The sequence below is a fragment of the Zalophus californianus genome, chromosome 8, assembly GCF_009762305.2.
Source record: "Zalophus californianus isolate mZalCal1 chromosome 8, mZalCal1.pri.v2, whole genome shotgun sequence".
Lineage (NCBI taxonomy): Eukaryota > Metazoa > Chordata > Mammalia > Carnivora > Otariidae > Zalophus > Zalophus californianus.
In genome coordinates this window covers 38,961,562-38,976,171 of record NC_045602.1, presented here as the reverse complement: position 1 = coordinate 38,976,171, position 14,610 = coordinate 38,961,562, and the positions used below count along the sequence as shown (strand labels likewise).

At 42.0% G+C, this 14,610-nt stretch overlaps 1 protein-coding gene across 1 annotated transcript in view; it reads left to right on the top strand.

The window, feature by feature from the left end:
• Positions 1 to 13,427, top strand: part of LOC113938405 (heterogeneous nuclear ribonucleoprotein D-like) — a 44,009-nt gene extending 30,582 nt beyond the window's left edge. Inside the window, exon 3 of the mRNA XM_035729016.1 lies at positions 12,017 to 13,427. Within this exon, the coding sequence (XP_035584909.1) occupies positions 12,017 to 13,028 (1,012 nt within the window). The 3' untranslated portion in view covers positions 13,029 to 13,427. The remainder of the gene's footprint in view (positions 1 to 12,016) is intronic.
• Positions 13,428 to 14,610: the final 1,183 nt, after the last annotated feature.

Here is a 14,610-nt window from a genome sequence, read left to right as displayed (position 1 = left end):
GTAAACAAAATTATAAACATGCAGGATGTACATGAACAGAACTTCAGTGCTTTCTGGAGGACACTTGAAGAACTAGAGACGCACGTTATAATTCTGGAGGGAAAGACGCAAATATACGTAAAGCTTCAGTGTGTGACAAGAGGAGGCTTCCACATATTACATTTGTATCTCAATGAAGAGCAGAGGGATAACTGGATACTCACTGGAGTAACAATAAAATCCCTGTCTGACATCATACTCCAAAATAAATTCCAAAGAGATTCCGATTTTTCACCTCCCCACCTTGTCATTTTGTATCTTCTTGCCAAGAGTCCTTGGTGAGCCAGTCCGAGTGTCTCTAAGCGAGGTCCTCAGCAAGGGATGACCCTTGGACTCAGTTGCTGCATGAGGTCATGAGTGAGGAAAACTGGGAGAATTTCTTTTGCCTTTTTGAAGAGTTGAGCTGGTATAGTCTCAGACATGGAGGCCTAGAGGACCATGGAAGTTAAAAACAGCAGCTGACCTCTAGCCAGACTGCAGAGGAATGAACAGGTATTACAGATCTTTTACTTACCCTTTCTCACCCTGTCATGAGTTGAATTGTGTCCCCTAAAAAGATGTTTTGAAGTCCTCACCCCCAGGACTTCAGAATGTGACTCTATTTGGAACGACAATAATGGCAGATGGAATTAGTGAAGCTAAGACGAGGTCACACCAAATTAGGGTGGGCCCTTAATCCAGCGTGACTGCCGTCCGTATAAGAAGATGGCCCGGTGAGGACAGAGGCCCAGGGAGACGCCTCGTGAGGACAGAGGCAGAGATTGGAGTGGTACATCTAATGACCCAGGGACGCCCAGGACGGCTGGCAACACCAGAAGCTAGGAGAAAGGCATGTGACAGGTTCTCCATCAGAGCCCTCCAAAGGAACCAACCCTGCCAACCGTCTAGATGTTGGACTTCTCACCTCCAGAACTGTGTGAGAAGCCATTTCTGTTGTTTTAAGTCACCCAGTTTGTGGGACATTGTTATGGCAGCCCTAGGAAACAGACTCTCTAAAAAGGGAGAAATATTATTCAGGCATCATGGAATGAGTTCTTTCCAAGTCTGCTAACCAACAAGGCTTTCGTTTTTAATGGAGTCGTTCAACTTGTATTTTTAACTCTAAAGAGATGGCTGGTGGCAGGGGTGTACAAGGCTATTGGCAGGCACATGAAGCAGGCTAAGCCCTCCCTCTCCTCAGCCCCTCGCCCCAACCTGTACCCTGGCTTCCCCTCAGAAGACCAAAAAGCAACTTGGCTGGCTTCCCAGGCAGCTGCCCCCCAAGGGGAAGCCACCCAAGCTCCCTTAGCTACTTTGGGGCTGGATTTACCTGACAAGGAAAGTGCCTCCCAAACAACACAAGAAAAGGAAGGTGGGACATTTGAGCAAAGAAATCTGAGGATGTGGTATTGATCACCCAGACCAGCCCACTTGCTCTAAATAAATTTATAGGGCAACAATTCTCGGGGCATAAACCTGAGCTTATCCAGGAGCTTATGGACAGTTTAGGTTTTCCAGCCTCAATTTCCTGACTGGTGCAGTGAGACTAACTCTCCACTGTTGAAGGGGGGGCGGGGGAGGCCTTTGTACATCCTGGAACTTTTGTGACGATAAGAGAGGCTCGGTGGTGAGATCACAGTGAAGAGTTCGGGTGTGGTGGGAATCTCAGTGCTCCAGCCCAGCCTCTCTGGTGAGGCCGGATGGAATAGGTCTCTCCTTCTGTCTCCTCCTGGGCCCTCTGCCTTCACTCCAGCTTTTCATTCCTTCCTTCTGTGCCACAAAGACTTCATGGCAGCGCTTCTTCCGGTTGGAACACTCTTCCCCAGTTCCAAACCACTGCCTCCCCCCCTACTCCTCCGGTCCCCCTCTTACTCACCAGTAGGGTCTCAGGTTTAATATCATTTCCAGGAGCAGATCTCCATCAGACACCCCTTCTGCTCAAACCTTCCTTCTGCTCAAAATTATAGCCAGGGGATAGTTCAAAGGTAGTTCTGTTACACTTGGTTTTTATGTAGGAGTTCAGGGTTTCCAGAAATAAAGTAAATATACTGAAATCCTCCAGGACAAAACAGTTCCACACTTTAAAGTGCACGGGCGAGTTTGCAAAAAGGAAAAACAAACACGAAAGGGGAAATCCTAGAGAGAAGAAGCAGTGCAGGGTAATCACCAGTGGAAACTATGAGCTGCCCTGAGGCATCTACTCACCCCAGGCACCTAGCATGGAGACCACACACAGAGAACTGGACGAAGACTCTCCCGAGTGAGGAGTGAGATCAGAGACCCCTTTTTAAAGTTGGACCCCTACAAAGGGCCACACCTTATGGAAACGAGGAAAAATCTGGAGAAAAAATCTGGCACTGAGAGAAGGCAGTATGGAAGTTTGTCTTGGCCTGGCTCTTGGTGAGGACAAGCACAGTCTCCTCAGAAAACTCAGTCAAAAGCCTGAGTGCCGATGGATATGGGCTTATCTTCACATTATTTGCAAGGTCAAAAACATTTTTTTGAAGATAAGCATTTTAATTTAAAATGGGATAGCACGGGGCATCTGGGTGGCTCAGTTGGTTAAGCGTCTGCCTTCAGGTCAGGTCATGATCCCAGGGTCCTGGGCTTGAGTCCCGCATTGGGCTCCCTGCTCAGTGGGAAGTCTGCTTCTCCCTCTGCCCCTCACCCCACTCATGCTCTCCCTCTCTCAAATAAATAAATAAAATCTTTTTTAAAAAAATGAGATAGCAAAAAGAAAAAAAAAATCAGACCTGAATCCAATCAAGTTTTTAAAACTTAAGTCAAATGCACCAGGGGGTTACCTTCAGCAAACGCTAGACTGTGGGAAACTCTACTGGACAAATAGTCCATTTTTTTCAATGAATGGATTACAAGGAGAAAAAAAAAAGATGGAGGGAAAACTTATAAGTGAAGGAAGTTAATATGCATATCAACCAACTGCAATGTGAAGACCTTATTTAGATCATAGTTCAAATAAATACACAGACAAAAATATGACTTTCATAATATAATTGGAAATTGAACACTGCTTGAATAGTGAATATTAAGGAAGTACTGCTCATTTTTTTTACGTGTGATAATGGTACTGTGGTTTTGATCTTTTAAAGTACTTATCTATTAGAAATATGTAGTAAAATATTTATGGACACAATTATATGTCAGAATTTACTCATAATGATATGTGAGGGAGATGTGGATTGAGGTTTATCAATGAAATTAGATTGGTCATGAGCTGACAACTGTCAAAGCTGGGGGTTAGAAAAATGAGGTGTTATACTATTCTTTTTGAAATTAATTAATTAATTAATTTAATTAATTAATTTGACAGAGAGGAAGAGAGTGCAAGCAGGGGGAGCAGAGGGAGAGGGAGAAGCAGGCTTTCCACTGAGCAAGGAGCCCGATGTGGGGCTTGAACCCAGGACCCTAGGATCACGACCTGAGCCGAAGGCAGACGCTTAACCAACTGAGCCCCCCAGGTGCCCCTGTTTGAAATTTTCTATCATGAGTTAAAAAATTAAATAAAATGGACCAAACCTAGCAATGTTTCAAGTTGTCTCCAGAAAATAACGCAAATTCTTTCCAAAGGCATGTACCTCCTTCAGAAACCTCAGAAGGTTCCCATTGGTAGCCTTCCAACAAATATGAGTTTACAGTTGAAATACACATGACAAAACAAGGTTTTAAGACCAAGAGTCAGCAGAAAAAGCTGTAGAGCCAACATAAGTATATGTAAGATGTTTAAAGAAATTAAAGAGATCATTGAAAACATGACAAAGGATTAAGAAACCATCAGAAAGAAAAAAAGCTGGATAATTCTATCAATAGCAGCTCGTGTTATTGCAGACCAGCCTTTCCACTAAAAAACTATTAAGAAATCTGTCTGAAGGCACTAGAGATCTACCAAGTCAATGGCAGGTCATCTATAGATCCAAAAAACTAAAATGATAATAGAATTAATAAACATACTTATAAACAGAGGTGCCTGGGTGGCTCAGTCGGTTAAGCGTCTGACTCTTGGTTTTAGCCCGGGTCATGATCTCGGGGTCTTGGGATCAAGCCCCAATTCAGGCCCCATGCTCAGCGTGGTGTCTGCTTATCCCTCTCCCTCCCCCTTTGCTCCTTCCCCTTTGCTCTCTCTCTCTAAAATAAATAAAATCATTCTTTAAAAAACAAAATAGTTATAAATAAAACCAGTGTGTTTCTCCTCTTCCTAACTTTTTATTTGGGAAAACTGCAAACATACTTAGAATTAGAAAAACTCATATAGTGAACTGCATGTATGCATCATCTGGCTTCAACAAATTCCAACTCATGGAAGGTCTCTATACACCTTTACCTACTTCCTTATCCCCATTGTTTTAAAGCAAAACCGACATTAAATCAGTCTATTTGCAAATATGTCATTATTAGATATAATCATATTCAACCATGAAATGAATTACTAAACTACAATCACTCTCAACTATCCATTTCTGTCTGTATATCACACTCATGTGAGACATTCCAAACTTGTCTATAAAAATAAAATTTCACACGTATATTTGGAACTTTCTCCACAGGTACCAGGAAAAGTTATAAAATGCACCATTACCAATTTATCAGAATAATTTTTTTTTAAGATTTTATTTATTTATTTGAGAGAGAGAGAATGAGAGATAGCATGAGAAGGAAGAGGGTCAGAGGGAGAAGCAGACTCCCTGCTGAGCAGGGAGCCCGACACGGGACTCGATCCTGAGACTCCAGGATCATGACCTGAGCCGAAGGCAGTCGCTTAACCAACTGAGCCACCCAGGCGCCCCTATCAGAATAATTTTTAATCTGGTTTCATTAACAAGTTGCCTTCAAGAGTTACAGATACAGAGATAACAATAGGTAGATAAATAGTCGGATGGATAGATAGATAACAGAGAGCTGCATAGACAGAAACAGAGATTTAATTTTAAATAATTGACTCACACAATTGGGGTGACTGACAAGCCCAAAATCTGTAGGACAGGCTGCCAGGCTGGAGACTCTTAAGTCCAAATACCACAAGGCAGCAGGGAGGAAGCTCAGCCTGGGTTTCCATCTTTGAGTCTTGAGGAGAAATCCATCTTTGAGAAAACTGTCTTTTCTGTAAAGGCCAGTTGATTGGATGAAGCCACCCACATTGTGGAGGGTAATCTGCTTTACTCCAAGTCTCCTGATTCAAATGCTAATCACATCTAAAAACATCTTCACAGCAGCATTCAGACTGGTGTTTGACTAAGCAAGTGGGCACCAAAGGCTAGCCAAGTTGACACATAAAATTAACCTTCACATCCATAGACAAATGAACTAATTGGCAGAGAAAAAATACTGCGTTTTTAATAAATGCTTGTTATATTTAATAAATATCAAATTTTGGACTCATGATGTTTTGATCAATTAGGTTTTAATAATCATTGGAAATGACCACATATTTTAATGGAAAGCTTTATTATAGAACATTAAAAAAGTAACATAAATATGTTTATTGCAGAGGTGTATGAGAGTAAACAGTCAGTAAAACAGTTTTAGGCAAAAATTACATTAAGATAAGGTTCAGGGAAGAAAAGTGGGATGTAAAATTTCCAACTCTACAGGAGAGTTTATGCATTTTTTTAAGCAGCTGATCAATATGAAAGTCACTGTGAAATGTAGATAAATTAGATAAATTTAGATAAGTTTAAGATAAATTTAAATGACAAAATTATATTTTTAAGTCGCATGTATGTGTATTTATGTATATATATTCAGAAATCACATTTTCCAGCTAAACAAATAAGAAATGTTTAATGTCAACTTAAAAAGTATATAAAAGAGTATACAGTTTTTCAAAATTCTTTTACAGGGTAACATGAGCAAAGAAGTTTGAAAGTCACTCCCTCTAGATGCTCTGGTTTCAGTACAGCATAGAATTTTGGGAACTCCATTCTCAAGACATCTGCCTTGAAACAGTTACTCATTTTTTAAAGTTCTTTTTTCCAGGATTTCTTACCACAATGAACCACATGATCTACTCAATCGACTTCAGGTTCTCATCCCTTTCTTGATTCACTGGAATTTCCCTCTTCCTCCCCAGGCTCCCTTCAAACCATCTTAAAGCCCAAGGCCCTCTCAGCCTAGTTAGAGCAGGAAACCTCAAAGGATTAGCAGCCCCATGACTTCAACTCAGAACGAAATTGTACTGCCATCATCTGAGCCATTTAGTTGAAGTATTGGAACTTGGATCAATCAGGTTATCTCCAGAACACTCCGGGTAGTCCCTTGTATCTTTGAGTGCAGGTGTATGTGTATGTGTATGTGTGTGTGTGTCTTTGTGTCTATGAATGACCTAAACCTGAAGATTGGCTTTGACTTCAAGGTGAATGCCTGAAGGCACTGTGTAATCAGAGAGCTCCATCAGTAGAGCCACTCTTGTTTAATACTCCTCAATGGCTCTAAATAGCATTTACAATAAATGTAATCCCCCCAATGGCCCTCTTTGACTCTGTCAAGCTTATCTCACTAACGTCAGCTGAGGCCACTCTCCTCTTCTCTAAACCCAGTCACCCCATCTTCCTTCAGTTCCTGGAACAGGTCTATCTCTCTTTTACCCCAAGGCCTTAGCCTTCAGGGTCTCTTAGCCTGGTATGTTCTCCATACTTCATCAAGTGAGTAGCTGCCTCTTTTCAGGTTTGTTACAATTTGAAAATACCTCAAAATATAAAAGATCTGCCCATGGGCCCACAAAAAATAATTCTAGAAATCCATTTTGAAGGAATGTTTCTATAGTACCCACCGATATATATATATAAAAGGATATTTATGGTAGCATTGTTAGGAGTAAAAAGTTGTTAAGAATTTAAATGTCCTTCAAGAGAAGAATGGTCAAATTGTGGTACTATGTAGCCATTGAAAAGAACAAAGTAGGGGTTCCTGGGTGGCTCAGTCAGTTAAGGGTCTGCCTTCAGCTCAGTTTATGATCCCAGGGTCCTGGGATCAAGCTCTGCATCAGGCTCCCTGCTCAGTGGGTTGCCTGCTTCTCCTCCCTCTGCTGCTCCCCCTGCTTGTGTACTCTCTCTCTCTCTCAAATAAATAAATAAAATAAAAATAAAATAAAATAAAATAAAAGAGTAAGGTAGATCCGTAGGTCCTGGTGTGGACAGAGGTCCACTGTATATTGTATGTGGAAAAAAAAAAAGTCACAGCACACTAGGAAGCATGTAGGCCCATTTATGTAAGTAAAACAAAGCCACAACACCCGTATGAATATAGAAAAGAAGCTCTCACACCAACCAGGAATGGGAGGATAAGGGAAGGAGGACATTACTCTTTTCACTACTCACGCTTATTTTGTCTGAAAATCTTTCAGCAACTTTTGCTTATGTAATAACTTAACAGTCTATTAAATTTCTTAAATGTTGAAATAAATTTGAGGAGGAGGACTATCTACAAATTGGTGTCACGCTAGGGAAACAGTTTTCAAAGAGATGCCAAAAATTTGAGGCAACTTCCCGTACCTTCTCTGAGAAGAGCTGAGTTACTGCCCTGATGCTGGAACTGGCAGTCAGATGCTTATCGTCCTGGGCCCGGACCCCATCTTTTGATGGAGGGCTGTTTGATGATATAGCTGGTTCACCATTCCCATGGATGTCATTATGGTTAGAAATGCTTCATTTCTTCTTGTGGGGGAGTTCCAGACCCAGGGAAGCTTGCTCTGCCTATGCCTTGGCAGAAGGGCTGGAAGAGGAGATGGGAGAGAGAGAAAGCAGGAGAGATGAGAAAACAGAAGTTGAAGGAGTAAATGAGTGAGGGGAATGAAGAAGAGAGGAGAATGAAGGAGGCAGAGGGGCAAAGAGAGATGGGCAGGGGATGGGAGAGGGAAGGGAAGAGGAGGGGAGAGGTGGGGGGAGCAGAGCTGAGGGAAAGAGAGGAGAGGATGATAGTGAACACTTACTGGACGTTTAGTATGTGCCAGCCATTCTAAGCGCTGCATGGGCTTTTATGTTGTCCTCTCTGGTGAAGGTGGTGGTATTACTATCTCTGTTTTACCACTCAGAAAAATGGAGCCCAAGGCACAGAGATGTAAAGAAACTTTCCCAGGATCACCCAGCTTGTAAGTTCTGAAGCAAGAATTCAAACCCAGGTTGCCTGATGCCAGAGCACCTGTTCTTATGACTGGAAACTTAAGGAGAAGAAGAGCACTTATGACGGAGGGAGGGAGGAAAGAAGGAAAAGGAAAGAGGAAGGAAGAGGGAGCAAGAAAAAAGACACGGTCTGATGGTGACTGCTATTTTAATTTCTACACCATGTAGGAGAGGAGATTAATTATACACAATAGATCAGTTCTGAACAGTTGACATATGGGAATGCTTTATTTTCCGGCTTCAGCCAGGCTAGATAAACCAAGGTGTCTATTATAGCATAACAAATTATCCCCAAACTTAGTAGCTTCCAATAACAAACATTTGACATCCCACAGTGTCTGAGAGTAAGGAATCCAGGGGCAGCTAAGATGGGTGGGTGCAGCTCAGGGTCTTTTGTGAGGTCGCAGTCAAGATGACAGCTGGGGATGTATCATCTGAAGGCTGGACTGGGGCTGGAGGATCTGTTTCTAAGATGGCTCATTCACACAGACTGGAGATCTCAGCTGTTTGCTCCCTGGGTTTCTCCATAGGGCTGCTTGAGTGTCCTTACAACATGGCTGCAGGCTTCCAACAGAGGGAGTGACCCAAGAAAGCCAGATAGAAACCACAATGTCTTTTATGACCTAGCCTTGGAAATCCTTTCGCATCACTTCTGCCACATTCTATTGGCTACACAGACCATCCCTGACACAGTGTGAGAGGGGATGAGAGAAAAGCATGAATATCAGAAATTTAGGGATAACTCAGGGCCATCTTGAAGGCCGGTTACCACATAAAGCTACAGATTGGTTTCTGATAAGCAGTCTCTTCTCTGGCCATCTATAATGACTTAACAACTAGTCTTGTCAAATCTCTCTGGGAGGCTTCTCACCCAGCAGTTTCTCTGCTAGCTACATAATATGGAGATATGTGTATTTATGAGCAAGACTGTTTCTAGAAACATTGTTTGTAATAGTCAAATGGCCCGTAGCCTAAGCACAATTCAACAACTGAATACATATATTGTGCCACATTTATAGGACAGAATATTCCATAGCAACAGGGAAGTCACATGAAAAACGTAAATGAATCTTATAATGTGGAGCAAAGGAGGCCAGGCTAATACATACTGTATGAATTCCCATTTACATGCAGCTCAAAAACAGGCAGAACTAAACTAATGTTTAGGAATGCTTATTTAAGTAGTGAAACTCTAAAAAAAAGGGGGCAAGGAACTTATTAGCATAAAAGTCAGGTGTGTGGTTACATTTAGGGGTGAAGGAAAGGGTTGTGATCAGGACAGAGCAGGATGGGGCTTCTGGCAAAGTTCTGTTTCTTTACCTGAGTGCTGATTACAGTGTTCTCTTTTTAATAATACCTCCAGCTGTACATTTATGTTTGATGCACTTTTCTGTATGTTTTCCATATTTCACAATAAAAAAAAAGCTTTAAAAAATTTGGAATGGTTTTAGTGATAGATTCTGGGTTTAATGCTCTAAGATTCGGTCTCAGAAAACAGTCAGCAATGATTAGGGTAATTATTAGTCTAAATATGCACAATCAGCCCTGTTCCTGTATCAGTGTGGGTGATGGGGATTTACGGTGAGCTCGAGAGGTATGGGGGAGTTTGTTTGCTCAGATCAGTGACGCGTAGTGAACCCTGCCCTATGGTACCCTACATCGCTACAGGGCCTCCCATTTGACACTGGGCACTCAACCCCTATCATGGTAACTTCTGAACTTCTCCTTCTAGAAACCATGGTGGAATTTCAGTCTGGCGCCCACCATCATGGGTTCTCCCCACCCCCATCCGTCTTTGCGTGCTCCCTCCCACCCCTCCCTAGTCTAGCTTTCCTGAGTTTCTTTTGTTAAGCTGACAGAACCCCTAACTGAACCCACTGACGAGAGCTGGACTGTGCTTTTCTCTCTCTTTTCTTTCTTTCTTTCTTTTCTTTCTTTTTTTTTTTTTACAATCTACAATGAACCTTCCAAGTTCATTACCTCAAATGGTCTTGGTCAGGACCCAGGGGCTGGGGGCAGAAGCTTATTATCCAGCCTCAGGGACAGTGAGAGCTGGCTGGCAGCCGCAGTCATTCTGAACCAGTCATGTCCAATTAGAAGGAACATTAGGCACTTTCCTTCTGGAGCCCCATTAACAAATTAGTCCTACCACAAACTGAGAGGGACTGGATGGGACCGAATACCTTTTGACCACGGGATAATTTGATAATTTGGAGAAGAAACAGTGCAGAACACTGCTGTGTGTGTGAGTGTGCGAGTGAGTGTTGGCAGTAGAGCGCAGGCAGGTGGCTAGGGAGGAGGATCGGTCCTGCATTCCTGTCCCACCCAGGAACGAAACCTTTCTAATACCTGTTACTGGGTTACAAAAGTCGGGGAACTGGGAAGAATGACCATCTTTTCTGAGGTTACTACTTTACCCCTGGCTGACGCAATGGGCTAGAGGAGCAGTTACACCTGCCCTCAGCCAAGGCATTGCCTCCTTAGGTATTTTTGCAAGTCTCAGTTCCAGGAAGTTCATGGGGGAGAAAGCTGGGGGGAACCAGCGTCTCCTGTACCTGCTGTGGTAAAATCACCTTAACTCACTATCTAAGGTTACGTTACGTTTTCAAAGTATTGGTTATAAATGGCTTTCTCAGTGAAAAATCCTAATTAGACCTCTGAGACATCTAAGAGTCTCAATCACGAATAAATTTTTGTTGCTAAGGAAACAACTCTGTTCAAATTACCATGACAAATTCCAGTCGCCATTTTAGGTTCATTTGCAATAGAGCAAAAGACTGGAGCAAGTCCTCTCAAAAGGTGAGCAGGAAAGGAAAGGATGTGACAGTAGGTGAGGAAAGTATTCCTGTTTCACATCCCAGCTGAAGAGCTAAGAATCTAAAAGCAGAGGACCACAGAGAAGACTCATCTTGTCTTTCTTCCCATGACAGTTGGTTAACTCTGGAATTTCCCATTGGAATTGGAAAGATTCTTAGAGATTTTCTGCCAACTCCCATTCAATGTAGGAGTGCTCTTTTTATTCACAATAGATCCTATGGATATAAACAAGCACTCAGGATATTATGAATAACTTCATTCAATATAATAAAAAACCTAGATAAAATGGATAAATTCTCCAACCCCCCACCAAAAATGGATAACTTAACATAACTTACCAAAAACATAACTTACCAAAACAGACAAAGGAGAAATAAAAAAATTATAAATAGCTCCCTATCTATTAAATAGGCTGAACTTATAATTAAAACCCACAGAGAAATCTCCAGGCCCAAATGACTTCACTGGTTAATTCCATCAAACATTAAAGAGAGAAATAATACCGTCGTACACAAACTCTTCCCAAAAAATAAAGAGGGAAGAAACACTTCTCAACTTGTTTTATGAGTCCAATATAAGCCTGATACTAAAACTTCAGTAGATGCAGAAAAATAATTTGACAAAATTGAACACCTTTCACAATCCAAGCTGTCAGCAAGCTAAGAGAAGGGCGCTTCCTCAACTTGATGAAAGGAATGATAAAACTTACAGTTAATATCATAGTTCATGGTGAATTAAACCATTGCTCACTAAGTCTGAGAACAAGGCAAAGATGTCTGCTTTTGCCAGCTTTATTCAAAATTGAGCCCCCTCCCCCCAAAAAAGAAATAAAAAGCATAGGGGCTGGAAAGAAAAAACTGAAGCTGTCGATATTTATAGACAACTGGATTGTGTAAGTAGAAAACCTTATGGGAATCTATAGAACAACTACTAGATTTTATAAGTGAATTTAACAAGATTGCAAAATACAAGGTCAATATGCAAAAATAAATTGTATTTCTAGATATTAACAAGTAAAAACTAAAAGTTTTAAATGTACTATTTACGAGCTTCCTCCGCCATTTTAAATCCAGCTCCATACAACGCTCCGCCACCGCTGCTGCCGCAACGCGGGCTGTGCGCCCGCACCCCACGGCCGACAACTCCGCCACCATGGAGGACGTGAACAAGTACAGCAACATAGAGGAATTCGCAGAGGGATCCAAGATCAACGCGAGCAAGAATCAGCAGGATGACGGTAAAATGTTTATTGGAGGCTTGAGCTGGGATACGAGCAAGAAAGATCTGACTGAATATTTGTCTCGATTTGGGGAAGTTGTAGACTGTACAATAAAAACAGATCCAGTGACTGGAAGATCAAGAGGATTTGGATTTGTGCTTTTCCCCAAAGATGCTGCTAGTGTTGATAAGGTTTTGGAACTGAAAGAACACAAATTGGATGGCAAATTGATAGACCCCAAAAGGGCTAACGTTTTAAAAGGGAAAGAACCCCCCAAAAAGGTTTTTGTGGGTGGATTGAGCCCAGATACTTCTGAAGAACAAATTAAAGAATATTTTGGAGCCTTTGGAGAGATTGAAAATACTGAACTTCCCATGGATACAAAAACAAATGAAAGAAGAGGATTTTGTTTCATTACATATACAGACGAAGAGCCAGTAAAGAAATTGTTAGAAAGCAGATATCATCAAATTGGTTCTGGGAAGTGTGAAATCAAAGTTGCACAACCCAAAGAGGTATACAGGCATCAACAGCAACAACAAAAAGGAGGAAGAGGTGCTGCAGCTGGTGGACGACGTGGTACTAGGGGTCGTGGACGAGGTCAGGGCCAAAACTGGAACCAAGGATTTAATAACTGTTATGATCAAGGATGTGGAAATTACAATAGTGCCTATGGTGGTGATCAAAACTGTAGTGGCTATGGCGGCTATGATTATACCGGGTATAACTATGGGAAGTATGGATATGGACAGGGATATGCAGACTACAGTGGGCAACAGAGCGCTTACGGCAAGGCGTCTCGAGGGGGTGGCAATCACCAAAACAATTACCAGCCATACTAAAGGAGGATGTTGGAGAAAACAGCGGGAACTTCATTGCAGGCCGTGTGTCACCCTGACCACGTCTATCTCTGGGGGTCGCACGTTGCGGGCAGAGCGCAAGGCATACACCAGAAAACGCTGTCCTGTGGAGGAGATTGCTAAAGTTAACCCATCTTGCAGGACGACATTGAAGATTGGTCTTCTGTTGATCTAAGATGATTATTTTGTAAAAGACTTTCTAGTGTACAAGACACAACTGTCCAACTGTATATAGCCGCCAATTAGTTTTCTTTGTTTTTACTTTGTCTTTTGCTATCTGTGTTATGACTCGATGTGGATTTGTGTTTATACAAATTTTATTTGTATGATTCCATGTTAAACCTCAAATAAATGCTTCCTTATGTGATTGTTAAAAAAAAATGTACTATTTACGATAACATCAAAAAACATCAACTATCTGGGATGAAATTTAGCAAAAGATGTGTAAGACTTCTACACTTAAAACAACGAAACACTGCTGAAATTAAAGACCTATGAAATGGAGAGGTATGCTACATTCATGGATTAGAAGCCTCTAATGTTGCTAATATTTCCATTCTCCCAGAAAAACTGATCAAGAGAGTCCAGAAATGAACCCGCCTATATATGACCGATTAATTTTCAGCTGAAATGTCATCAATTCAGTGGAGAAAGGAAAGTCTTTTTAACAGTGTTGAAACAATTGTATATATTTGAGGGGGAAAGTGAATCTCAACCCCAATCTTACTCATACATAAAATTAACTTGAGGGGGGCCTGGGTGGCTCAGTCGTTAAGCGTCTGCCTTTGGCTTAGGTCATGGTCCCAGGGTCCTGGGATCGAGCCCTGCATCGGGCTCCCTGCTCCACAGGAAGCCTGCTTCTCCCTTTCCCACTCCCCTGCTTGTGTTCCCTCTCTCGCTGTGTCTCTCTCTGTCAAATAAACAAATAAATAAAATCTTAAAAAAAAAAATTAACTTGAAATAGGTCACAGACCAAACAGAAAAGCCCAAACTCTTTGCTTTCAAGGGAAAATGAAAAAAAAAGCAATCTTGGGGTCAGCTAAGATTTCTTGGACAAGACACAAAAAATATTAACTACTAAAGAAGAAAGAAGTAAATGTGACTTCATCAATACTTCTATTTTTCAAAGAGTGTAGAAAAGCAAGCCACAGAGTGGGAGAAAATATTCCCAATGCCTATATGTGACAAATGTCTTGAATCCCAATTTAAAAGAATCCAGGGGCACCTGGGTGGCTCAGTCAGTTAAGCGTCTGACTTCAGCTCAGATCATGATCTCAGGTCCTGGGATCAAGTTCCGAGTCGGGCTCCAAGCTCAGTGGGGAGTCTGCTTCTACCTCTTGCTCTCCCCCTGCCACCCCCTGCTCATGCTCTCTCTCTCTCAAATAAATAAATCAATAAAATCTTTAAAAAAAAAAAAGAATCCAGGGGCGCCTGAGTGGCTCAGTTGGTTAAGCGACTGCCTTCGGCTCAGGTCATGATCCTGGAGTCCCGGGATCGAGTCCCACATCGGGCTCCCTGCTCGGCGGGGAGTCTGCTTCTCCCTCTGACCCTCTTCCCTCTCGTG